This window comes from Nansenia antarctica, assembly GCF_963989245.1.
Source record: "Nansenia antarctica genome assembly, chromosome: 5".
NCBI classification, from domain to species: Eukaryota; Metazoa; Chordata; class Actinopteri; order Argentiniformes; family Microstomatidae; genus Nansenia; species Nansenia antarctica.
The window spans coordinates 68765273-68790272 of record NC_137690.1 but is presented as its reverse complement, the minus strand read 5'-3'; the positions used below and the strand labels follow the sequence as shown (position 1 = coordinate 68790272).

The following is a 25000-nucleotide window of genomic DNA, read 5'->3' as shown; positions in this document are numbered from 1 at the left end:
GTAGAGATTTTTTTAGACAGGAAGGATGGGTGAGAGAGAGAGGAGGGATGACATGCAGGATATGTCCCCGGCCGGAATCGAACCGGGGACCCTGCGGTGACATGGTCAACGCTACGTTACGCCACCTAAGCGCCCGCTACGCCACCTAAGCGCCCCCCCCCGGACGTGTGTTCTTACCCTCTCACGGTGCCGCTCTCCTGGTAATTCACTTGGATGAACTTGCCGAAGCGGCTGGAGTTGTTGTTGTGGGCCGTTTTAGCGTTCCCAAACGCCTGCAGAGGAGAGAGAGGAGAAGAGGGGATGAGAGCTAATCCACCAACCATGGACAAATCAAGGGAGAGAAGAAAAACAAGGAGGTTTGACATTCGAGTTGACGTGACACGGTGTGTGGGGTACGGTGGTTCTACAGCAGGTGAAACGCGCTGAGATGACCCTCGTGTGCCAGGCACAAACATCATTTTGATCACATGACACTTTAAAAGCAAAATAGAGATAGAGAGAGAGAGAAAGAGAGAGAGAGAGAGAGAAAGAGAGAGATAGGGAGAGAAAACGAACGAGAAAACAAGCTCTCGAGTAGTTCAATACAGCCGACCCCCCGCCCCCCCCCCCCCGCCCCCCCATCGACCATTAACAAGACGGTTTTCCGAACCCTCAGAAGCACTTAACGTCAGAGTCAGACAAATTGCCAGAGATGATGAGAGCTGAGTAGAGTAGCGTCCTGATGGAGAGACGACTCCTCCTCCTCCTCCTCTGGGTAATGTGATCCATGTGGCCTGGTGGAACATGTGTAGCGGTGGGGCGCTTTAATAAGAGCTCCAGCGTTTCCCCTCTGGTGTGTTTGTGTTGTACGCTTGCCTGGAGGGGAAGTCGCTCCTAGCCCTGTGTAAACCCCGCAGTTATTTGTAGCTCTGCCACAAGTAAACAAATTCCTTCAGTCCAATCACTTTGAGAGCTGCTGCCCCTCTGCCCTGTGCGCCTTGGGTGCGCACGTGCGGACGCACACGCACACAGACACAGACACACACACAGACACACACATGTACACAGACACCACACACACAAGCACGCGCACACGCACACGCTACCCCTGTGCACCCCCTGTGCATCCACTCCCTCCGCAGTCGCGTACTAAACACAAACTCTCCCTAAAAGGTCCTCTTTCTAATGCTAGGCTACGGCCACGTCGAGTCAAGGTTCGGGTTGACCTGTTGTGTGTCAGTAGGCCCGGGGAACTTCTGGAACACGTCACCCTACTCTGATTCACCCTTCCCAGGCATGCTAGGGAGCACCCGGGGGGGAACCCTGTACACTTGGCCACCCTGGCTACCAGTAGGGCCGGGCCAGACCACGGCAGGACAGCCAGCACCAGGGACTGACCTCACAGCTCTATTTGTGCTTCGCCCGCCCCCACAGACGATCAGTATGCTGACAGACAGAGGAGGAAAAAGTGAATACATGATGTTCCGATTGGCGGACAGACAGACAGACAGCCCAACGTCGAGGTGGAACTGCACCCAATAGACCTATCGCTAAGCCACGCCCCAAAATAGAAATTGTCCAATCATATCACAGCAAAAGTCACTACAGGCAGAAAACTCGGACAAACAACTCCCTAATATCTGATGGTGAAAAGCTTCTAGACTAAATATTCTTGTCATCTTTAAAAAACGTACTTGCTGTGGTAAATTTGTCAACTCCCGCCATTGTAAGTCATTGAATGTCATTCAGTCACGGTCGGTCAGTCAGTCACTGTCAATGAAGCGTTGTTTGTTTGCCCGACTTTTCAAAGGGGGCGTGGCTTAGCGATAGGTCCATTGCACCCTTGCTGGAGCTAGGAGACGAGGCACGAACCTAACCCACGTATTCACTTTACAGAACATAAGCACAACATTTATATTTAAATTTTAACCATTTTATCCAAAGCGATTTATAATAGAGATAGATAGAGATTACAGGGACAGTCTCCCTGGAGTAACTTAAGGCTAAGTGCTAAGTGCTTTACTCAAGGGCACAGTAGTGGTGTTGTTCCCAGGTGGGATTTGAACTCATGACCTTCGGATCACCAGTTCAACTCATCTGCTAGGCCACCACTACCCTCAACAATTCAGGTATTTGGCTAAAATGACTTGACGTTCGACATTCCACGAGTCATTCATTGGAATTCCACGAGTCATTCATTGGAATTAGGAGTGATTGACTCCTTTGTACCATGAATATGCCCATCTGGCCTGTTTTAAACCCCCTCACAGTGAGATAGGACAGTTTCACAGCCAACAGCATATGTACTTCCCCACCCGTGGCGAGCACCATATCTGCAACACTAAGTCTTCCACATATTGGTCGAGCAGGATTATAGATAGCCTCTAGATTAATCCCTAGAGAGAGTGAGTGTGTGCACAATTGGTTTACATAACAGAAAATGTCAACTAGACAAGGAAGATCCTGAATAAACTCTGTGGGCTTACAAAGCCTTCTTTTTTTGGACTATAGATGCAACAGTTCTGTAGCGCGATGGATGGATGGATGGATAGATAGATTAATAGTTAGATAGATGGGGAGATAGTTAGATAGAGGGGAGAAAGATAGACCACTAATATGACAGATAACTATAGTTGGCTTGCTAGTTACTTAGCTAGATATATTTCTAGAAGGGTGGTAGGTGTTAACTAATATGGACGTTTTTGGAGTTACAAAAAGTTGAATAGTTTAAAGCATAGCAGGTATCAGGTAACAGGCATGGTCATTTGGAGTCTTTCTTCACATTCCATTTACATTTTGAATTGGTGTCAATAGCATGACACGTGTAAGAGTAGTAGTGGTTAAAAAATGTTAGTTTTTTTCTATAGGTGAAATGAGCACTTTCAAGTTTTCACCGTTGAAAAAGTAGAAAGAGTTTGAAAAACATAAACGCAAGCAGCTTCAGGCCGACATCTCCACACACACTTTTAAAGTGTTACACCCTGATTGGCGTGAATAGCTCACTAATCACCACTACAAACGGGACCTGATCAAAAACAGCCAACGCACCGAAAAAACCCCACACAATATCAAAAGACGGAAAAAAAAGAGACCCGTTGGGACGGTTTAGCAGAGGTTTTTTGGAGGGGGTTGTGTGTAGCGAGAGCCAGGATGGAAAGAGTAGAGAGGGAGGGAGGGAGGGAGGGAGGGAGGGCTGGCGGGGAGCGCTCCCCTGGGCCGCTAGCGTTGCTGCAGTGTTTTAACGGTTAGTGTGTTCTGCTCCTCATAGGGACACGCGACCCCGTCTCTCCCTACCGTACACCCCACCCCCGTGACCACACTGACTGCAGCAGGTCAATATGTGTCTGGGCAGCGGACCAGGGGGAGAAGGAAGGACAGACAGACAGTGTCAGACCAGTGCCAGACTGTTGGGGAGGGTGTAGCCTGTCCGTCTGTCTGTCTGTCTGTCTACGGTTGTTGAAAGTCACAGAGTACAGAGCATAGTTTCCATTGGCTGCGTCCTATGTTAACGTGCCTGGGCCTCTGAGTTCACGAGGTACAGTAAACTCTGGGATACCAGGACCGGATCAGAACCGGCTGCTTCATGCAGCAGCAGCAGGGGGATTTACTGTCAAGACACCAAATGAAACTGCGAACGTACTGTGTCTATTAGAAGTCACTCTCTGAACCATCTTATATGATGAGGACCTCGGAGGAAAGGGTTAGGGTTAGGAAAAACTGACCACTACCACCACCAGCATAGAGAAAGAATGATCTCACTTTCTCCCTCATTTTAATACACCGTCTTCCTCCTGCGTGTGTGTGTGTGTGTGTGTGTGTGTGTGTGTGTGTGTGTGTGTGTGCGCGTGCGCACATACGTCTGTCTGTGACTCTGTGTGTGTACGTGTGTGTGTGTTTGTATGTGTGTGTATGTGTGTGTGTGTGTGTGTTGTCTTCATGCAGCAGGGGGATTTACTGTCAGACAGACACCAAATAAAGCTGCAAACGTACTGTGTCTATTAGAAGGGAAAGTCACTCTCTGAACAATCTTATACGATGAGGACCTCAGAGGAAAGGATCATCAACTCAACAAGGAAAAGCTGACCACCACCACCACCACCACCACCACCAGCATAGAGAAGCAATGATCTCACTCCCTCACTCTCTGTCGGTTTTCCATCAGGGCCTCCATCTGTCATATGATTAGGATGTCTGAGAGACACGTGGACACTGGGCCCTGCAGCAGAGCAGAGACACAGGCCTTAATTATAGACTGGAGGAGGAGAGCACAGCCTTACTCGCCTTAGTCCAGGCCTAGGGGAGTGTGTGTGTGTGTGTGTGCGTGTGTGTGTGTGTGTGTGTGTGTGTGTGTGTGTGTGTGTGTGCGTGCTAGGGTCAATTACACTGGGCCCATTAGAGAACAAAAGTGAGGCTGAGTGAAGACACAGTGCAGTGACTATCCCTCCAGTTCCCTGATCAGTTGAGGTTATTAGCTCATTTTCATGCTGGCTTGAAATGTGGGGTTTCCTGGCCATGTGACGCTATGTGGCTATATTCCTCTCTCTCTCCTTCTGCTAGTCGCTAGCTGCCGCAGAGCTCCGGAGGAGGACACACCCGTAATCCACAACATGAGGGCATGACCTTTCCCTTTCCCTCACAATTGTGAATAACTTTCACAACGGCCATGAAAGGCTGAACATAACACAGTCACTGTTACCGTACGTGACGGCCCGTGTGGACAGATAGTGTTTTACCGAGGCTAATTGCTAAGCCGGCCCCTGTAATCCCACACCTGACGTGACTCTGCTGGCTAGCAGCGCTGCGGTCGGCGTGTGTTTGTTAATCATACAGCCACGGTGAGTCATGGTGAACGGTTTCACTGAGAACAAAGTGGGCCCTATTTGTGAAAGTGGCAGTTTTCTAGTAGCAAAGGTCGATAGACTTAACAGAGTAACTCATAACACAAGTGTGCGATATCTTTATACAGTACGGTATCTTTACTGTAGAAAGGTTTGTTGTTATTTGAGTAAGTCATCGGTTACAACACAGCTTCTTAAGAGCAGCTTCGTGTTTGACGATCCTGACCTTTGAGATTATGAAATCCCTCCAAAAAGCAGCGAGAGTTGTTACTGGTTTTAACACTATTGTTTCAGAGTGAATGTTGACTAAATAGTATGTATTTGACAAGACTCAACACGATGCCAACAAAACTCCTTCGAACAAAAGACTATTGATCTCTTATCTCCGCAATAACCGTTGAAAAGCTTCCAATGGAAATTCCCCAATCCCACTTCTGGCAGAGTGCTGCTCTTTGTTTCAAAGAGGCAGTTTGAAACCAGCAGGAGCACAGCAATGGAATCCAAACTGAGTTTCCATTCACATTTACATTTTAGACATTTAGCGGACGCCTTTATGCAAAGCGACTTACGACATGTACATTTTGTCTAAGCAAACAAATCATCTACATACAGTCAGTCACCATAAGAAAAACAAATCTATGCCAGGGCCAGAGGCCGTTGGCAGTCACAGTGCTAGAGTTAGAGAATTAGCAACAATGCTAACTTTCGGTAATACAAAAAAAAAAAAAAAACTGCAGCCTCTGGTTGCAATTAAAACATCTCCACCCAGTGTTACTAGTGTCACATGTGACTCCGGAATACACCAGTTGTTTACGAGCACAACTTCGCACGCAAAAATGCGTCAACGAGAAATGTAGTCATCTACTGACATTGACCATTCAGGAAATGTGTGACATCTGCACTATATAGTACAATAATAGTTTGCGTGTGGATTCAAAGAAGCTGAAATACTCTCGAGACGCCATTATGCAAGCCTTGGTTCGGGATCAAATGCTTTTTGTTTGAACAATCAAGCTCTTCAGAGAGACGGAGACATAAGATCTCATTGTCAAGAGTCTTCCTCAGTTCTGAGAACTGGCCCCTTTCTTCCCAAACCCCTGAGGGGCTGATCTGATGGTAACATGTAGATGAGGGGAGCAGGGCTGGAGTGTGGAGGCAGTGCCCCCCCCCCCCCCATACCCCGGCTTCTGCTTATGGACACCTATGCCTAGAGGGAGAATGTTCTAGAAAGAGACTGGAAAAAGAGCGGGAGAGAGGAAGAGAGAGAGAGAGAGAGAGAGAGAGAGAGAGAGAGAGAGAGAGAGAGAGACAGAGAGAGACAGAGAGAGAGTAAAGAGAGAGAGACAGACAGAGAGAAAGAGAGACAGAGAGATAGAGAGAGAGACAGAGAGAGACAGAGACAGAGAGAGAGAGAGACAGAGAGAGACAGAGACAGAGAGAGAGAGAGAGAGAGAGAGAGAGAGAGAGAGAGAGAGAGAGAGAAAGAAAGAGACTCTGAGGAAGAAAAGACGGTGAGAAACAGAGCCGTTTCCCTGTAGACCAGCGCCAGAGGGGTGGTGGAGTCCTCTCTAACAGTAGCTCATCATGGGTTAGTTGTGGGGAATTACAGACATTAGTCGCAGAGGCCGAGATGAAAGTCCACCGTCATGAACATAACCACCGGGGCTGTTTGTATCCTGGGTAAGTCGGCTATCAGAGACATCTTTCATTTAACATAAACCCCTCCGAATTAGGCAAGACAGAGTGGAAAATTGCTGCATTCCTCTTCATTGGGCCACTGAATAGAGGGGTCCCTGAGGCAACAACAACAGCAGGGGTCAGGGAAGAGGAGATGCCTGGAAAAGAGAGGCCATTGAAAGTGTCCCAATTGCAGTAACCCAGCTCCGACCCTACAGTACTCCAACAGGGATGTGTCCACACATTCTCATCCGATTCGTCGGGTCAAAACTATTTCAATAGAGCTAGCGGGTCTAAGAAACATGAACCACACTGGCATTATCAAACACACACACACACACACACCCACTGACACACACACACACACACACACACACACAAACACACACACACACACACACACACCCACCCACTGACACACAGACACACACCAACACACACACACCAGCTCCCACTCTGCCGTGTGTGTGTGTGTGTGTGTGTGTGCGTGTGTGTGTGTGTGTGTGTGTGTGTGTGTCTGTGTGAAAAAGGGACGGCCTGAAGCCTAAAGGAAGCTGTGTTGACAGAGTGCTCATAGGCCTAATACGGTCCTTCCGTGAGCAACGATAAGGCATCTGAAAGTGTCTATTTCCTGTTCCTGTGGAACGGACAGAGGAGCCTTGAAGAGTAGAGGATGAAGTCGCCCCAGCAACAGACAACAGTGATCTACGGTCAGTTGGCTTTTGACCTCCTCCCCTCATGGTTAGGGGAACAATTTATGGTGGAAGGTACAGAAACCAGATATGTTCTGTATTGAGGAGGTACACAACAACCTCCTTGATATACAGCAGGTCTGACAGAGACGGGGGAAAATGGCGTCAGCCCCACGTGAGGGATTACCACGCGGTAACAGATACGCGTCACTAACAGATGTGGTTCCTGTGGGCAAATTGCGTCCGTCTCTCGTATCCCAGAGCAACGCACGTGTTAAGACCAGAGCGTGAGGCTAGGACGGAGCCGAACAAAGTGTATTTTTAAGCCGTTACGACGTTGTTGTTTTTTTTAACGATCAAATGTAAGAAGAAAGTGTTTCTACTTCTACTTCGGTGATGTGAAAAACCGAAGCATTTTTTACTGTGAATATGAATTGGGGTTTCTCTTGCCCTCCCATAGACGACCGGTCTAGTAAAAAAAACAGCATTTGACCTCTCTCTACTGTAAATAAACGCCTGAGAGGCGTCGCCAACATGGCGGCTGAGTATTCAGGCTTCCTCGAAAGAGGCTGAGTGCTGTAACTGATCCCACATCTGTGCCTCAGGAGCAGGAGAGAGAGGCTGCAGGGTAGCGAAGGCCCGTCACTTTGGTGAGGTTGGCCTGGCGCCTGGAGAGGCTGACTTTACTATGACTTTCTCTCTCCTGTGACTCAGCAGTACGATCTGCTCCATCACCCCTTATCTGGAGGAGTGGTGTGTGTGTGTGTGTGTGTGTGTGTGTGACACAGACACACACACAGACGCACACACACACACACACACGCACACACACACACACGCACGCACACACGGGCACAGCGTTTCCTCCTGTTATCAGCTTCTCTACATGTGTAATGAGGCGTTGGAGGAGCTAGTAAAGCGTATCCTGCTCATCCCCCTCCACCATGGCCCGTCTCCCAGGGAGACATCATTGTGACATCACAGTCACACAGTACAGCACAGCACCTGGATCCCTCCTACTGTACCCCTCCACCCACGCCACTGTCCTGTCACTGACAGTGTTGCCAGTTTGGGCGTATCCCCGCCCGAATTGGGCTACTTATGATCACACTGGGCGGCTTTTAGACCGTGGTTCGGCTGGAAAACAATCCAATCTGGCAACACTGGTCACTGAACACAACACTGCTATTATTGGACGACTGGATGTCTCCAGAGTGGATGTGCATGTGAAGGAAAGTGAAACAGATGTACGGTGTAAGAATGTACGATAAAAGAAACCTATTCATTGTTATATCAAGATAGCATTGGGCGTTGGCTACCGCCCACGAGCCTGAGTACGGTGCAGGGGGGGGGGTCGAGTGAGGCAGTGGGAGGGCTCCTAAATTGAAGGCTAGCCGTTGTTGTATTGAAGTTCCCCCAGAAATCGCCGCGAGCTGAACAACAGAGGATGTTTACTGTAGTGACTGTACACACACACACACACACACACACACACACACTGATGCATAGACGTACACACACACACACACACACACACACACACACACACACACACACACACACTCAGCAGCAGATAGTATGGGGGAGCAGTATGTGTGTGTGTGTGTGTGTGTGTGTGTGTGTATGTCTATGCATGTGTGTGTGTGTGTGTGTGTGTGTGTGTCTATGCATCAGTGTGTGTGTGTGTGTGTGTGTGTGTGTGTGTCTGCGTGGCTACAAGCATGGAACGGGGGGCAACGTGCCAACACTGGAAACATCCAATAAAGACGTGCAGGAGAGGAAACCAACCCTCAGAACCTCTCAATGGGCGGGATCTCCTACAGCTGTCAATCATCCTCCAGTCTAACCCCAGCTCTTTGATGTGGGGGGGGGGGAAGCACAGAGGCTTTTATCCAATTGTAGTCAATGTGCCAAAACTCCAAATCCACCTCAAGCCCCAAATGTACTTTTGTGAGAGGATTGGGCAGGTGGAACCAAATATTTGCTTCCACCAAAACTTCATTCCGTCAGAGCTACATACAGTATACGCTTCGGGGATAGTGGGCTAGGGCTGAATTTGGGATGTTAAGGAATAGTATTTATCCAGCAGACTAGCGAGCGACTGCTAACAAACCCCGGCAGGGTTCCTACAAGTTTCAACAAGTCAAATCTAATACTTTTTTAGACCTTTTTTAGACCTCTTTGAATAGAATTTTAGACCTATTCGCGACACCATATGATAGCTTTTTGTCATCCTCGAGGTGATGAAATTAGGGATTTCCCTGCCATACAGACAAAAAGGGAAGTGAATTCGCATTTTTTGGGTTCCAGCTTGATTCATTTCCGCGTAAATAGATGTGGTCGGACTGATTTCCTTGCAGGATCTCATTTTTAAGACCTAGCACCTCATTTTTAGACCGAATAACAGACATTTTTGACCTTTTTAGGCCATATAAATGGGATTAGATTGGCTTTTTAAGACCAGCACGGGAACCCTGATTTATCCAGCAGACTAGTGAGCGCCTGCTAACAAACCCAGGGTGACACGCCCTTCTCAGAGTGCGTGACTGTATGTATGTTAGCCTTCTCTGTATGGGTCTAAGTATGACTCACGGAGTCGCTGCGGAGGCCCCCTTCCCTTCCTACAGCACAGATGTCGGGCCGACTGGTTTTTATTTTAAACATTGTCAGGATGCCTCGGATGCCATGTCACCCCCGTTGACAGCGGTTCCTGTGTTCCCGTACCAGTCACATCCGCGGCCCACACCACACCACTCCACCCCATCAGTCCTGTTCCTCTAGTCTGTTTGTTTGTTTTCCGTCGTTCTTTTTTTGTGTGAAGAGGCATGTGATAAGAATCCAAATATGCTGTGTGTTCTTGTTTTCTTTTTCCATCTTTTCACCCTTTTGTTTATGTAAGAGACAGTGTTCGGTTTCTCGAGTGTGAGAAAGGGTTGGGGGGGGAGGGGAGGGGGGGTAGGAGGAGGGTCGGGGGTAAAGGTGGACTACCCATTCTGATTGAGGTCCAGGTATCGAAAGAAATGTCCTCCTAGAGTTGGTAATCGAATATCCTCTCTCGACCCAGAGTGTGCATCCACACAGCCAGCAAAAACGGGGGCTGAAGTGTGGCAGAACACGGGTTTCCAGCACGGCCCCGACGCCGATGGGGTCAGTTGGATGCAGAAGCTCCTTTTTGGCCGCAAACTTTCCCACGACATTCCGCAGTAAACAATAGTGCAGTGTTTCCTCGCGGCAGAGAAAGAGGAGGAGAGCGCGAGATTGAGGCGCAGAGAGAGAGAGCGGGACAGAGAGTACAGTATGTGTGTGAGCGTGTGTGTGGGTGTGTGTGTGTGTGTGTGTGTGTGTGTGTGTGTGTGTGTGTGTGTGTGTGAGAGAGAGAACTTCAAACAGCTGAAGTTGTTTTGAGCAGCATCCCCCAGCACGTCCTTTACCAGCAGAGTGAACCTGTCCTGTGGTCACATGACCGTGTAGCCAGCCCTCACAGGCAGCGAGACGCTAAGAAGATTAGCGCTTGGGCTTTCCGCTCATGTTCAACGATGCACTCCACTAATGTGTCTCTTTAACCCTCCCTCGATTGACAGCTCTCTTCAACAACTGTAGCTTATGTGGTAAATTAATATGGTGTGTGTGTGACTAAGAGGGGGGGGGGGGGGGTAGTGTCAGGGGAGGCAAGCCCATGTTAAGCAGCTATCCAGAGCTAGCGTAATGAGGGAGGGAGAGAGAAAGCTAACACCTCCATAGCTTAGCAACTCAGATACTGTAGCGTGCAACCTTAGCCTAACTACTGTCAGAAGTGTCAGTGTGTCTATAGAGCCTAGGGGGGGGGGATACAGCCTTGGAGGGAGTGTCGTCAGTTGCCATAAAGCGACCAGTGTTGGCTCAATTCATCAAATGAAACCCGGTGTTTCTTATCAATTTCTTATCAAATATCTACATTTACTTTACCGCTCCTATTCATTGGCAATTGCGCAACGATTTTGTTCCCAATTCACCTGTGTCAACCCGACATAAATCAGCTTCCCCCTTGTGGACATTTGAATGGTTGTGAAGTGTTAATTGTGAATGATCTCCATTGTTCAGGTGTCAACACATTCCTCCATTACATCCCTTGTATCCCTCTGGTTCAAGGGGGTTAGTCTGTAAGGCCCACACACCACGAACACTTTCATCTAAACCGATGCATATGCAGCAGCACTGCTCAAAAGCACACCTGCTTGGAGACTGACTAAAAATACCCAGTCCATTGAATGATATGTTCATCAGTTGCTGTTTGTAATGATGACATCAGGGCATTCACTCAACCAAGTGCCAGATGTCCTTCGACAGCCCACCCTAGTACCATCGTCTCAGTTACCCTCGTCTGAATAACCAGTTGATGAGTGTCGTGGTTTGGAAACCTATCTCTAAAGAAACAGAAGCTCCCTGAGCAGAATTGTCGAATGGTCTAGCTGGCTGACGTGCGGGGGGGTCACAGCTTAACCCAGCGTCCTTGCACACCAGACAGTTCCAGAGGATAACTGTCTCGATTTTAAATTACGACTCCCCCACCCCTTTGCACGGTGAAGCACGGTGAAGCTTCATGCTTCTGGTTTATAGTCCCAAAGTGCAGAACAAAGCGGTTATTAAAAATAGCTTTGTTCTAGCAGCCATCAATCCGATTAACAAATCGCAGCAACATTGCCGACAGATTATTTTATCATTTTATCTTGATTTGTTGTTGTTGTTGTTGTTGTTGTTGTTGTTTTTGCGAGGATTGGAACATCGAGTACTTTCATTTATTGTTTGTCTACTGTCTGTCTGTGCCGTTCTCTAAAACGCACGTCAACGCGGATGACTTGTTTACTGTTAACAAAACTACGGGTACAAATTAAGTAACCCGATCCTGATCGTGAACCTGAGAGCAGTCTAGAACTTTTGCACCCCGCCTAAATAAACACAATGTAGGGGGGAAACCCTGATGCTCGGTCTGTGGTGTTTCTTTGCGGACGCGGTGCGGTCATTCCTTCCACACACCCGCTGGCCTCGCTCGACCCAGCCTAGTGTTCTGAGTCACCCTAACCTACCGACGCTGGAACAAAACGCCATTGTCTAGACAAACGGGCAGCAAACTTGACCACAGCTGGTCACAAGAACATCAGGTACTTGGACCGGCACGCTGGCTTGAGACGCCGATGAGGAGGAGAACCCAGACGCGTTGATCAATGCGGCGTCCGTGCCAATTCATCACATCGTTTCTATTCGTGGAACAATAGCCTTAGCGACGTCTCCTGATTCCATGAAGGAGGCGAGGTCCACGGCCCTTTGTTCCATAGGTGGAAATGTTGACGGCCTAACGGTTATTATTTAACGGTTATGAATGAATTGAAATGATTCATAGTTCATAGATCAACAAGTCTAGTAACTCACCACCACCAGACACAAGTCAATGTCAGTGACGTGGAGAAAATAACCAGATGTCAACGAATCAGAACGGTATACAAACTAAGCAGTAAGATACAGTACATATGCAGATCACGCAGACTTTATTGACCACAGGGGTAAATGAATGGAGACATAGTCAAACTAAAACCTTCATATACAGTTGTGTACCAGTCTGACTGACTGTGTGCCACACCGGGACTCTGTTACTCCCTGCCCCACAGAGATCCCTGCAGTGCTGCAGAGCTCAGAGGGAGTGTGTCAGCAATGCGCAGAATGTGTGTATGTGTGTGTGTGTGTGTGTGTGTGTGTGTGTGTGTGTGTGTGTGTGTGTGTGTGTAGGGAGAGACTTGGCAGGGTGCCTGGGCGAGGCCTGTGTTTCAGCCTTCTAACGTGGAGGTTTAACATTATAGGCCCAACTTCCACAGCTGTATTATAGAAGTCTGTCTGTCTGCCTGTCTGTCTGTCTGTCTAACTGCCTGTCTGCCTGTATCTCTGCCTGTCTGTCTGTCTGCCTGTCTCTCTGCCTGTCTCTCTGCCTGTCTGCCTGCCTGTCTCTCTGCCTGTCTGCCTGCCTGTCTGTCTCTCTGCCTGTCTGCCTGCCTGTCTCTCTGCCTGTTTGTCTGTCTGTCTGTCTGCCTGCCTGCCTGCCTGCCTGCCTGCCTGCCTGTCTGTCTGTCTGTCTGTCGAGACTAACCTTGCCCGAGGGCAGAATTGACCCATCTGAACCAGCCGTCCAGCATCACTCGTATGGATCCGTCCTGACCGGTCTGGATGGCCAGAGGAGGACTCTGGCTCTGTGCCAACAACACACTGCAGCACTGCAGAAATGGGTGTGGCTGCATGTGCTCCGAAAGGGCGTTTCCCAACAGAAGGCCTTATTACTGCACTGTATTTCTCTCTGGGCGTGTCCAGTAGATGTCAGTGTGTCAACCTGTTATTGTGGACTAACTAATAATAAAGGGTGGCACAGATGACATTCCCTGCACTGCGTTGTTTACAATAAACCTGTCATCTATCTCCGCAGCAGCCACAGGTATGTAAAACAGACTTCCCTGTATAAAAAAAAAATGGGCCTTCGTGGTGAATCGTGCCACAGATCCAGTCGATCATTCGTCCTATGGTAATACTGAGGCTTAGATGTCTGCCGGGCAGCTTTTGAAGCAGTAGAGTTCAAAGCTTTTTTTGGGGGGGGGGGCGGTGCATCAAAGGTGACATTGACGGACAGCGATGTGCCTCGGGCAAGGTCGTCTGAGCTACCCCCCCTCGTCTGCCGCGCGTGGCGGGGTTCAGAAGGGACCAGCCAGCTGTGTCCCTGACGCTTTAACCCCTTCACTCGGGTGCTTCAGCTAGCAGACGGCAATGGCTTTTGTGAGTCAGAAACAGGACTTGAGGGGGCAAGTGTTAGGGGGGGTTGACTGCATTCGTGGGGCAGTACTGTCAGAGTAAGATGCAAATTACCCCCCCCCCCCCCACACACACACACACACACACACACGCAGAGATCTCTTTGTGATCTGCTAGAGTAACAGCTGTTAGAGAGAGAGAGAGAGAGAGACAGACCGATAGACAGAGAGAGACATCGAGAGAAAGAGAGGCAGAGGGAGAAAGACAAAGAGAGACAGAGAATGAGATAACAGAGAGACAGTGATGTGTCTGTGTGTGCTAATGCATACGCGTGTGAGGGAGGGGGAGGGGGGGAGGGTACATTGGCAGTAGCGACAGCAATGATTGCTTTTCCAGCTTAGCTGCACACCCAAGAGAGCCAGAGAGAGAGAGAGAGAGAGAGAGAGAGAGAGAGAGAGAGAGAGAGAGAGAGAGAGAGAAGAGAGAGAGAGGCCATATTATGTAAAGACTGTGCCTGTGATGTCACCGGGGGAAGAGGGAGGTAGCCTGGCTAAAGGCCAGAGACTAAAGCTTTCAGCGACAGACAGCAGGCAGCCTTCATCCGGGCAAACCGTGTGACACCGAGCAGGCGTGGGCCTGGCATTAGACACACGCGGGGTGAGATGTCATCAGAGCTTACATATACATCTGGTTCGCGTTGGTATGTTCCACTGTGGAGTGTAGGGTTCAAAAAGGGTTGGGCTGGTGGTGATGGGACAAGAATGTGTTTGGAGATTTGGATGGATGGATGATGGGATAAAGAGCGAAAATCTGGTCTGACTGTGGAACATGGCAGTTCATCCCCTCCAATAACATAATTTTTCTGTACAACAGAGCCAATTTGGACAAAAGCCTTTCAACCCATCTCGATGTGATGGCACAGCGGATCTCTGTCATAATAAACAGTCATCTGAAGTAGAGCCCCTGGATTGGTCAGAGAGCCCTATTACATGGGAATCCAAACCTCTGTAGCTACAGTAATGCTGACCTATCGTTCTCCCTGTAACAAAATACATATCCGTGTGAGGAGAGGAGCCAAGCGTGCGCACGCACACGCACACAGACACACACACAGACGACACACCAACACGACACACACACACATACACACAACACACACAACACACAGCCCTGATCACCAACTCAAATACCTTCGAAAAGCAATGATGTCATTAAAAGATTTGGCCAGATTTGGTACCACACCCCTATCGCTAGTGAGCCTTTATGTTGATTGAGGATCGAGTAGCCTAAGTCTATTTGACTCCAGTGGGATGTGTTTGACATTCACTAAGTAAATGTGCCCCGCTATTAGGAAAACAGGCCTATCTTTTAGTGCAAACACTGGAGCCCACTCACCCTGGAGGACTGAGTCAATATGGGATTTCTCAACACCTAGCACACTGCTTCTGTGTTTTCCTTCCGAGTTTCATTCAATCCACTTATCTCTTGGTGAGAGGAACGGGGGTTTCATAATGTAAGCAGCGAGAGCCGAGAACGAATGAACGAAGGAAATAAAGAAAGATCCAATCGGAGGTTTCAAGTGGCGGATAAATGACCTGATGTTAGGGTCAGTGCGTTCCGTGGGAAGAGCGGCGACTTCGGTAAACGAACACCCTCTTCTTTGGAGTCGACTCACTGTCTCTGCCAGTTCTTCTTGACCATGTCAGGTGACCCCGCAACACCTCCTAGGCTATAACTAAGGCCCGGAGTTCATGCTGATCAGATCAACATGACGAGGATAAACTTCTGGCCCTGCGAATAGGACAGCAGGGACCATGGACGAACAAATAAAACAAAAACAAAACATTTGCAAACCATTGGGGAATACGTGGATGTATTGATGGTACCTCATTTGAGATATACTGGACACATACTTAAGCACAGGAGATATTTTTTATGTTTTCAACACTGGAATACCTTGGTGAGAGGCCCTGAAACACATGGCTATGATAAGGAGGTTCCAGCGTGAATACTGTGGAGATACAGGAGGACCTCTCTTGGGAGACGAGCCAGACAAGAACACTTGATAAAACTCCCTCAGTGCTGAGGTGATTTGTGCTGCATGTGGAGTTGCCTCCTGAGTCCTGATCTCTGAATTCTCTAGAGGATGAATGGACCATTGACAGATTTCATTTTTTCAGATGATTTAATGAGTGTTGTGTTGTGTGTGTGTGTGTGTGTGTGTGTGTGTGTGTGTGTGTGTGTGTGTGTGAAAGAATGAGAGAGAGAGAGAGAGAGAGAATGTTTTTGTGAAATCTTGTGCTGTGCTGTACTGTACTCAAATGCACTTTCTGTCCAGTGGGCGAACACAGAATGTTGCTGCCATCCAACCCTAACTTACCACTCAGGTCATCCAGGAAAGAGAGAGAGAGGGAGGGAGGGGGGGAGAGAGAGAGAGAAGCGCGCGAGGCCAGACGTGAGCGGAAGGAGAGGAAATGCGGATGGCGGAGAAAGGGGCTTACCCAATCTGGCGGCCATACAGAGGACAGGAATGTAGCAGAGAGAGGGAGAGGAGGATATAGAGAGGGGAGGAGAGGAGGTGAGAGAGAGAGAGAGGAGAAGAAAGATATACGGGCATATCTGGGGCCTCCCCGTGCCGCAGTGCCTTGAACCATGACACCGAGCAGACGTTATGTAAGTGCATGTGAACCTGTCGTAAGCCCCTCACACCCTGTTATGCATCTGATATAACAGGCCGCAATGTGGGAGAAATTATAAATGTCTGTTGTGAAAGTCAAAACATCTGCTCTTCACTGGGGGAGTGAACTACCGAACAAAAATATTGAGTTTCGAAACCACGTGAAAAAACGGAGAGTTTCGCCTTCTATCTCTCAAAAGCTTGCCGTCTTGCCCGCGTCCAAGAAACCTATTGATATACAAGGGCTTTAAAGAGATTAGCTACTCAGCGTCGCTTCGCTTTTCTCACACTCCTCCGACGCTAGACCGCAACGCCCGTTCCACCTCCGCTGGCCAAAGGAACCGCAAGCATTACTCAAAGTCGAAATGTTGGAAAAAAAACATTGAGAAGAAAAACACTGGAGAAAAAGAAGGGGAAAAAATGGGAAAAAAAGTCTGTGTTTAAAGCACGAAAAGCATCACAGGGTTTGACTACTTCTTCTCCACAGCGGCTGTGACAGAAACCGTTTATGGACTTCACGGGGTTGAACGGACAGGGGATTCCTAAGCCGCAGCAATGTAAACTAAACTCTCCTCATGTATTTGTAAGGCCAAGAGTCTCTCTATGCTAACAGAGTGATGCGATAGCTAATTGTTATTGTAGACCAGTCACTGTAGGCTATGGATAGGCTATGGCCCCTGCTTTCCCACAGAGAAACCCACAGCGCTCAAGTGGTTCTAGGATGGAGGTGTGGTGCTGTACAGGACAGACTAGAGGAGATACTAGATGAGTAGTGGTGGTCTAGTGGATAGTGAATTGGACTTGTGATCGGAAGGTTGTGAGTTCAAATCCCACCTGAAACCACACCACTACTAGTGTGCCCTTGAGTAAGGCACTTAGCCCTCAATTACTCCAGGGGGAATGTCCCTGTAATTCGTAATTGTAAATCGCTTTGGATTAAAAGCGTCTGCTAAATGGCAAAATTAAAAATGTAAAAGAAAATAGATACAGGAGAGGTGCTCATAGCTGAAGGGAAGGCAGCTGATCTCAAATACACAGAGAACGATCAACAGGAAGGGTGTGTGTGTGTGTGTGTGTGTGTGTGTGAAAGAGAGAGAGAGAGAGAGAGAGAATGTTTGTACTGTATGTCTTCATGATTGCAACAGCTGTTTGTTAAGATGCTTAGGAATGCTTCTGAAAACTTCTCTCTTTCATTGTGATATTGATTCCATACTGGAATACTGTCCAGTCATAGTTCAGTTTCTCTATTCCACAAATGCATCACTATTGAAGTACTAGCATACCACATTGGGGAGAAAGCTTACAGGAGGGGGAACGGTTAATACAGTAAGCTACTGGGTAATAGCCGAACCTGGCCACCATCCCGAAGGCCTACAGCGAGCTTAAGGTATCCCGCTAAGACAGTCGAACAATAACGTACTATTCACATAGCAGCTTTCCAACCGACAACACGGAGAACAGAATCTAAAAGCACAAATAAAACACTGACAGCTGAATGTTTAGTGTCTTATAGTCGGAAATCCTACATCAAAACCTTAAAGTCGGACAGAAAAGGAAATCACTAAATGACGCCCATAGTAATAATCCAACTCATTTTAAATTTAAATTCTTGACTTTTAAAGGGTACGTTTCATATGTAAGTCTCTGAAATAACGACACTCAAAGATGTTAATGCTTCAAATGCACCAACTCCTTTAATATTTTATAGTATTGTTAAATGTGCCCGCTTCGACTGTAAACAAAGTTACGTGCCCAGCCCGGTACAGTAGAGTTTGAAAGTTAGCTAAGCTAATTTGTTAGGAAAGTTAGCATAAACTTCATAGTCTGCTAGATGTCCACATATTTTAACCCAGGAGATTTTCTCTGAATATGTCAATATATGGTATCAGCTACTATTTTAGTGAGTAGAGCAAATTATCTGTGAAATGGGATATTGTTGAACAGGCTAGTACCAGCTAGCAACCAGATGATGAATGATGATTGGCTAGATTGATGGTCTGTCAGTCAACCACCAGACACACGTCTAATCTGTCTGAAGCTGTCTGTATAGAGAAAAATCGCTACATGAATTAAAGTTGATTTAATAAACTTTACTTTGAAAGTGAACTTCAAAATGCGAGTTCGTGTGTTTGTGTTGTCACTTAGCAAATCATTTCAGGCCGACTTTAATATGAAGATTTATGAAGGTTTATGGTAGATTTAGGGTGGGTATCTATCTGACCTCACCTATGTTCACCTAAGTGTCTACCTTATGTTTTCCTTTAAAAGTTTAACTTGGGAACATTCATCATACTATGTCTGGGGGGGAAAGCATACTTCGCTCTGGCCAGATGTCAATAGCTCATTCTAGAACCAGTTGACCTACAATAACTCAACGCTGTGTACCGAACACTGTCAACCGCCAACACTGTACAGCACCGCAGCTGTTCCTCCAGTGCTTATCACTTCATCTGTTCCATTAAAAAATATAAAACTATGCAGAACGCTTATGAAGCTTCGAGGAAATCCATGCGGATTCACTGAGAGGAATTTATGAAACTAGCAACCGTTCATAAGGTTCCTATCTGTTTTTATCAGAGCTGTGTTTGCTTTCAGGAGGATGTGGTGGAAAGAGAGCGCTTTTATCGAGACCTCGTCTCTCTCTCTCTCTCTCTCTCTCTCTCTCTCTCTCTCTCTCTCTCTCTCTCTCTCTCTCTCTCTCTCTCTCTCTCTCTCTCTCTCTCTCTCTCTCTCTCTCTCTCTCTCTCTCTCTCTCTCTCTCTCTCTCTCTCTCTCTCTCTCTCTCTCTCTCTCTCTCTCTCTCATATGCAGAGTTCACATTTATTTGTGTTTAGTATTTAGCAAGCAAACACCCTTCACAAGACCACACATTAATTGTTTTTGCATAGAATCCATTGGCAAAGATGCATATCGTTGTGTATGTGTGTGTCTAGATGATGACCTAATGCATCTGCACTGTCATTGTAACGATAGGCACAGGGTGGGTGTGCTTCTAGAACTCTCTGTGCTTAACTGGGTGTGTTGAGGTAAGAACTAGAACAGGTGGCCTTATCAGTAACCCACCCTTATGTAGACCACATGTCAGGACGCTAGGCTAACTTAGCTAGGTTATGTTAGCTAGGTTAGCTGTATAGGCTGCTGTGGGAACGCTAAGGCTAACCCACCTGGAGCGGGCAGAAATGAGGTCAATCCCATTAGGTAGGTCTCAGAGACATAAACAGTCCTAGAAGCAGGCAGCCCTATCCCTGTCCTGAGCTTTATTGTAGCTGTAGCTACTATGTAGGCTGCGAGTGTGATACTAAACTACTGTGAGTCATTCTTTAAAGAATCAATAAAGGCTTCAATATAAACAAAATTGAAAGGCAAAAGTTCATCTGTTACGTCATCAATTATAGTGGGCCACTAATTTGCAGCGTTTGACCTCCTGGACCAACTTGAATGTTGTGAGATTAAGCTAACAGTGAATGAACCCACTTGTCACCCAGCTGCACCATCCATTTACCTAAGACCAGCATCTAATCTGACTTGGCCACTCACAATAAAGAAACTGCTACCCTACAGCCCCGAGACCAATTGAACTGTAGGCCAACCAACATGTGTTTACAATAGCCTATCAAAGAAATAAAAAAAATAAAAAATAAAGACCAAAAGGTTCAGCACATAACTATTTGAATGTAAAAACAACAAAGGAGCACAAAATAGAGCTGAAACCATAAACACCCACTAGCCAAACATGTTCTCAACCATTGACCCTGACCATTGGCCATTCACTGTAGGTTACACATTAGCAACAGGGCCGGAGGGTTTCGGCGGTGTAGTCCGGGAGACAATGGGCACAAAGGCTTTTTGGGGCGGGAACACTTGTGTATATATCTCTGTGCCCTCAAAGCCACTGCAGCGCCTCTTTAATTCAATGTTGTCGACAGTTAATTAGTCATTTACTATACTGTAGAGTAGACAGTTAATAATTCATTTACTATAGCCTACTATAGGCAGTTAATAAGTCATTTACTATACTGTAGGCAGTTAATAAGTCATTTACTATACTGTAGACAGTTAATAAGTCATTTACTATACTGTGCTTCGGGCAACATTCCAAGAGGGAGAAACGTATTATTCTTAGCTTGGTGGTGACTGTGACACTCATCCTCTTACCAGGCCGGAGGCTGGGGCAGTGGGGCACAGTTCACACAATCAGACGGACAGACAAAGACACAAGGGATTGGTCTGAACTCCAATTAAAGGGGAAAATGTATTGACATTCCGGTGCCGAACTGGAAGGTCCACATTACAAATGTCAGTTCATCCCTTACACTTACTGAGTTTGAAACACAATGGACACCAAACCTGGTGGACATGAAGAAAAAAAGGAGGAGGAAAAAAATAAAATAAAGACTTGCAGAGAAAAGGCTTGAAACCCAACCACAGTAGGGGTAAGGGATACAGGAATGATACAGTCAACATGGCCTGTGACATAACGTCCATGACTGACTTCACTCGGGGGTGACGGTCCTGATGTTCTCCTCAAACTCCGGCTCTATTCCAGATGTCCGTGCTTTAGCACGAGGGTAGAACATTATGCAACACTTTTACACACACACACACACACACACACACACAACTACACGTACACACACACACCGCCAGATGTGAACCTCAGCACTCAGGTCACCTGCGGGGGTTTATGTAACTTCAGTGGACAAGAGGGTCAACGTGAGGGTGTGCTTTCAACATTTGTGTAACATGGGCCTGTTGATAGGCTGGAAAAAAGTGGATAAAAGAAAAAAAAAGAGACAACTGAGTTGAAAGAGAGAGAAGTCATTAAAGGCTTGGGTGGTCATCTCTGTGTTAGTCAAGTCTTCTATATGATCTTGTAGGCCTACGGTCCCTGTTGGAACAGGTAGAGCTGGTAGAGGAACCAACCAGCGAAGGTCGAAATCGGAGAGTGAGGAACGGCATTGATACGGTTCCTCATTCCGTTACGTGCGTTTACAATGAACCCGTCCTCCGATTTCTACCTCCGCCAGCCTCCCCCGGACCGGACGGATCAAAGAATAACAACAGCAGCACGTCAGGTGATGAGACACAAACAGACCACGATACCAATTAAACCAACAGAGAGGACCCTGGGACATCTGCTAAGGTCTCATCCTGGATGAGACGTGGATGCACATCCATTGGTTAAAAAAAGAAAAGAGAAAAAATGGAGCCTGCAGGATGTCACTTCTCGGAATGTCACTTCTCAGAATCCCGGGGATATCTACTTATCCCCCACTCCTCTTACGGAAGGAAGGGGGGAGGGAGAGAGCGAGAGAGAGAGTGAGAGAGAGAGCGAGAGAAGAGAAGGGAATGAGCGAGTGTCCACAAAGGCCTTTTGTAACAACGTGCACATCCGCTCATCAACATGTGCAGGACAGGAGAGACGCAGAGGAGGGAGCAGCGGGATAACATCTAGTCGTTCGCAGAGGAGTGCGTGCGTGTGTGTGTGTGTGTGTGTGTGTTTGTGTGCGCGTCGCAGTCTACATAGAGGGATTAGCTATAAAACAGTGCAGTCAGTATAACCATCTCTCCAGTCACTCATGGAGAGAAAGAGTGCGTTTGGAAACGGAAACTACTAAACCGTCCCGGGTGCAACTGGAAAATAACATACCACGCCATTTGGACACAGAAGGACTATCTATCTATTTCCTTTCTTTTACTTACAAACAGAGCACGCTTATGACTACCAGAGGAAGACTGTATACTACACTGAAAAGGGGGGATATCAAGAGAACCAAGTCTATTCTGTCCTCTGTCTATTTCTATCTGCCCCTCTGACAAAGCTCCAGGTGAGGCTAGGGCAGTGGAGCAGCTGGTGCATTCTGACAGCAGGTGTGTGTGTGTGTGTGTGTGTATGTGTGTGTATGTGCGCGCGCATGTGTGTGTGGGCACTGCTGACAAGGCATCCAAGGACTCTCACGTGCCTCAGTCTAAATAAAGAGCCCGTTGGGATATCCAAACACAGGCACATTGTTAGGCTGCCTCTGGCCACAGCATCTGCTGTGTGACTATTGACTAGCCCACTGGCACACCACTGTGAGAGGAGAGGCGAGGCGAGGAGAGGAGAGAGGGCCTGTCCAAGCGGCGTTAGTCAGGACAGCTGACCGACCGACCGACGCTAGCGCTGTGACTCTAGCGAATACCACGCATGTCCAGAGATTAGGCTCTGACAGGATATTCAGATTAGATAATAGAGATCACATCTCTGTTGGAGAGGTCCTCTCAGGACAAATGATCACCTTTCCTGGAAGTCGGCAACATACAGATGGCTGGCACACAGACACAGACACAGACACAGACACAGACACAGACACAGACACAGACACAGACACAGACACAGACACAGACACAGACACAGACACAGACACAGACACAGACACACACACACACACGCACACACACACACACAGGATGTTAACATGGCATTCTGGGGGAAGTTTTGCTAGCCCCCTTCACTCACAGTACAGTCGGAGCTTCCCTTCCTTTGACATATCGTGAGGAACGGACACACACTCTTCAAAACACCCCTCTCCAAAACCTCCCAAGTATTTACGCTGAACCTGCTGACGCTCTTATTCCCAAAGTACAGCCAAATGTCCCACTGACCTTTAACCCCCCCCTCCCCCTCCCCCGCCCACCCTCCCCCTCCCCAATCTCTCATAGCCAATGAGAGACTCATCAGCAGAGAAGTACCGGTCCAATGGGTGTCTTTGTTGAGACAGGATGAGAGAGTGCGGGAACAGAATGTACTGTACTGTAGCCTCCCTTCTCTGTTACCACGGTACCGGCCTTCAGCCTCCTCAGTCTGCCCTCGTCCCCTCCCCCTCCACCGATCTGACAGGCCCCGGGACGGAGAAAGCAACATGGCGGAGGATACTGAAGTGGAGCGCTACTACTGCTTACACACTCCCCCAGGGGTGTCTCAGGTCTGTGAATGGGAGTGAATGAGAGCAGGAGAGAGAGAGAGGGAGGAAAGAGGAAAACCTGTTGTGATGGAATGCAGCCAGCTCGTGTCGACGAGAGTGGCGTGTTTGGCTCCACGGTGAGAGAGATAAGGCTACCGAGGGGAGGCCTGAGAAGAAGCAGAGGGAGCTGGTTAGCATTCCATCTAACTCGCTAGGAGTGGCTGGCTGGCTGGCTGGCTGGCTGGGTGGATGGGTGGATGGGTGGATGGGTGGGTGAGTGTCGTGGTGTAGCGATGGTCCATGAGGGACAATGCCCAAAATGGGGGTAGGGGGGTAACATGTAGAGAAAGGCTGAAACAAAGCAATGGACCTATCGCTAAGCCACGCCCCAAAATAGAAATTGTCCAATCATATGACAGCAAAAGTCACTGCAGGCAGAAAACTCGGACAAACAACTCGCTAATATCTGATGGTGAAAAGCTTCTAGACGAAATATTCTTGTCATCTTTAAAAAAACATGTCTATTACTTGCTGTGGTAAATCAGAAATCAGAAATTTGCCAACTCCCGCCATTGTAAGTCATTGAATGTCATTCAGTCACGGTCGGTCAGTCAGTCACTGTCAGTGAAGCGTTGTTTGTTTGTCTGAGTTTTCAAAGAGGGCGTGGCTTAGCGATAGGTCTATTGGAAATCGAGCTGTCCCTGGGTCCATTCTGCCTTATTTCATATTGACCAGATCTTGTTTTGAGGGTTAGGATGAGGGTTAGCATTATCAAATTGGGTGAAGGCACCAATCGCTCACTGTCAAAAGATGGCAATTTCAACCCGCTGGAGTCCATTAACCACCCACCCACCCACCCACCCACCCCTTAGCTTAATTGGCTCACTGTGGAAAACGGTTAGGCAGTCTAGAAGGATCTAGAAGGATTAGATTCGACACAATTTCCAAAACGGTAGATGATCCATCAAGGCAAGGTCATTGGTCGTACATTTTGTATTTGAAAGACTGTCAGGCCACGCCCTCAATTCATCGGCTCGAGCGTTTGTAGTACGATTAAATATCTTTCTCTACAGACGCTGAACAAACGTTTTCAATCTCTCATCTCGTCCTCTCCATCCTATGTTCCAGGTGATTGAATCACGAGTATTTATTGTACTGTATTCATTTCCTGAAGACAATTATCTTAAGCGCTGTATTATTATGATCTAAATGGCGGGAGGGAAGAGACACAAGAGACACACTCTGTGTGTGTATGCGTAGGGGCCTAGAACAGCACTAACAGTATCTGTCCGGCTCTCCACAGTACAAGCCTCCCCTGTGTGTGTGAGAGCTCCCTGCCCACTCTTCACCCGAGCCTCACCTCTCCCCTGGTTCTCTCTCCACACAAACACAAGGCAGCAGTTGGGTTTCACACAAACAAAGGACACA

The 25000-nt window shown here is 47.8% G+C and overlaps 1 protein-coding gene across 1 annotated transcript in view; it reads right to left on the bottom strand.

Annotated features, from left to right (window-relative positions):
* myo9aa (myosin IXAa) overlaps positions 1-25000 on the bottom strand; it is a gene marked incomplete at both ends in the record, with an annotated part of 86736 nt that overhangs the window by 54693 nt on the left and 7043 nt on the right. Inside the window, one exon of the mRNA XM_080531886.1 lies at positions 178-272. Coding sequence (XP_080388012.1) covers positions 178-272 — 95 coding nt within the window. The remainder of the gene's footprint in view (positions 1-177; positions 273-25000) is intronic.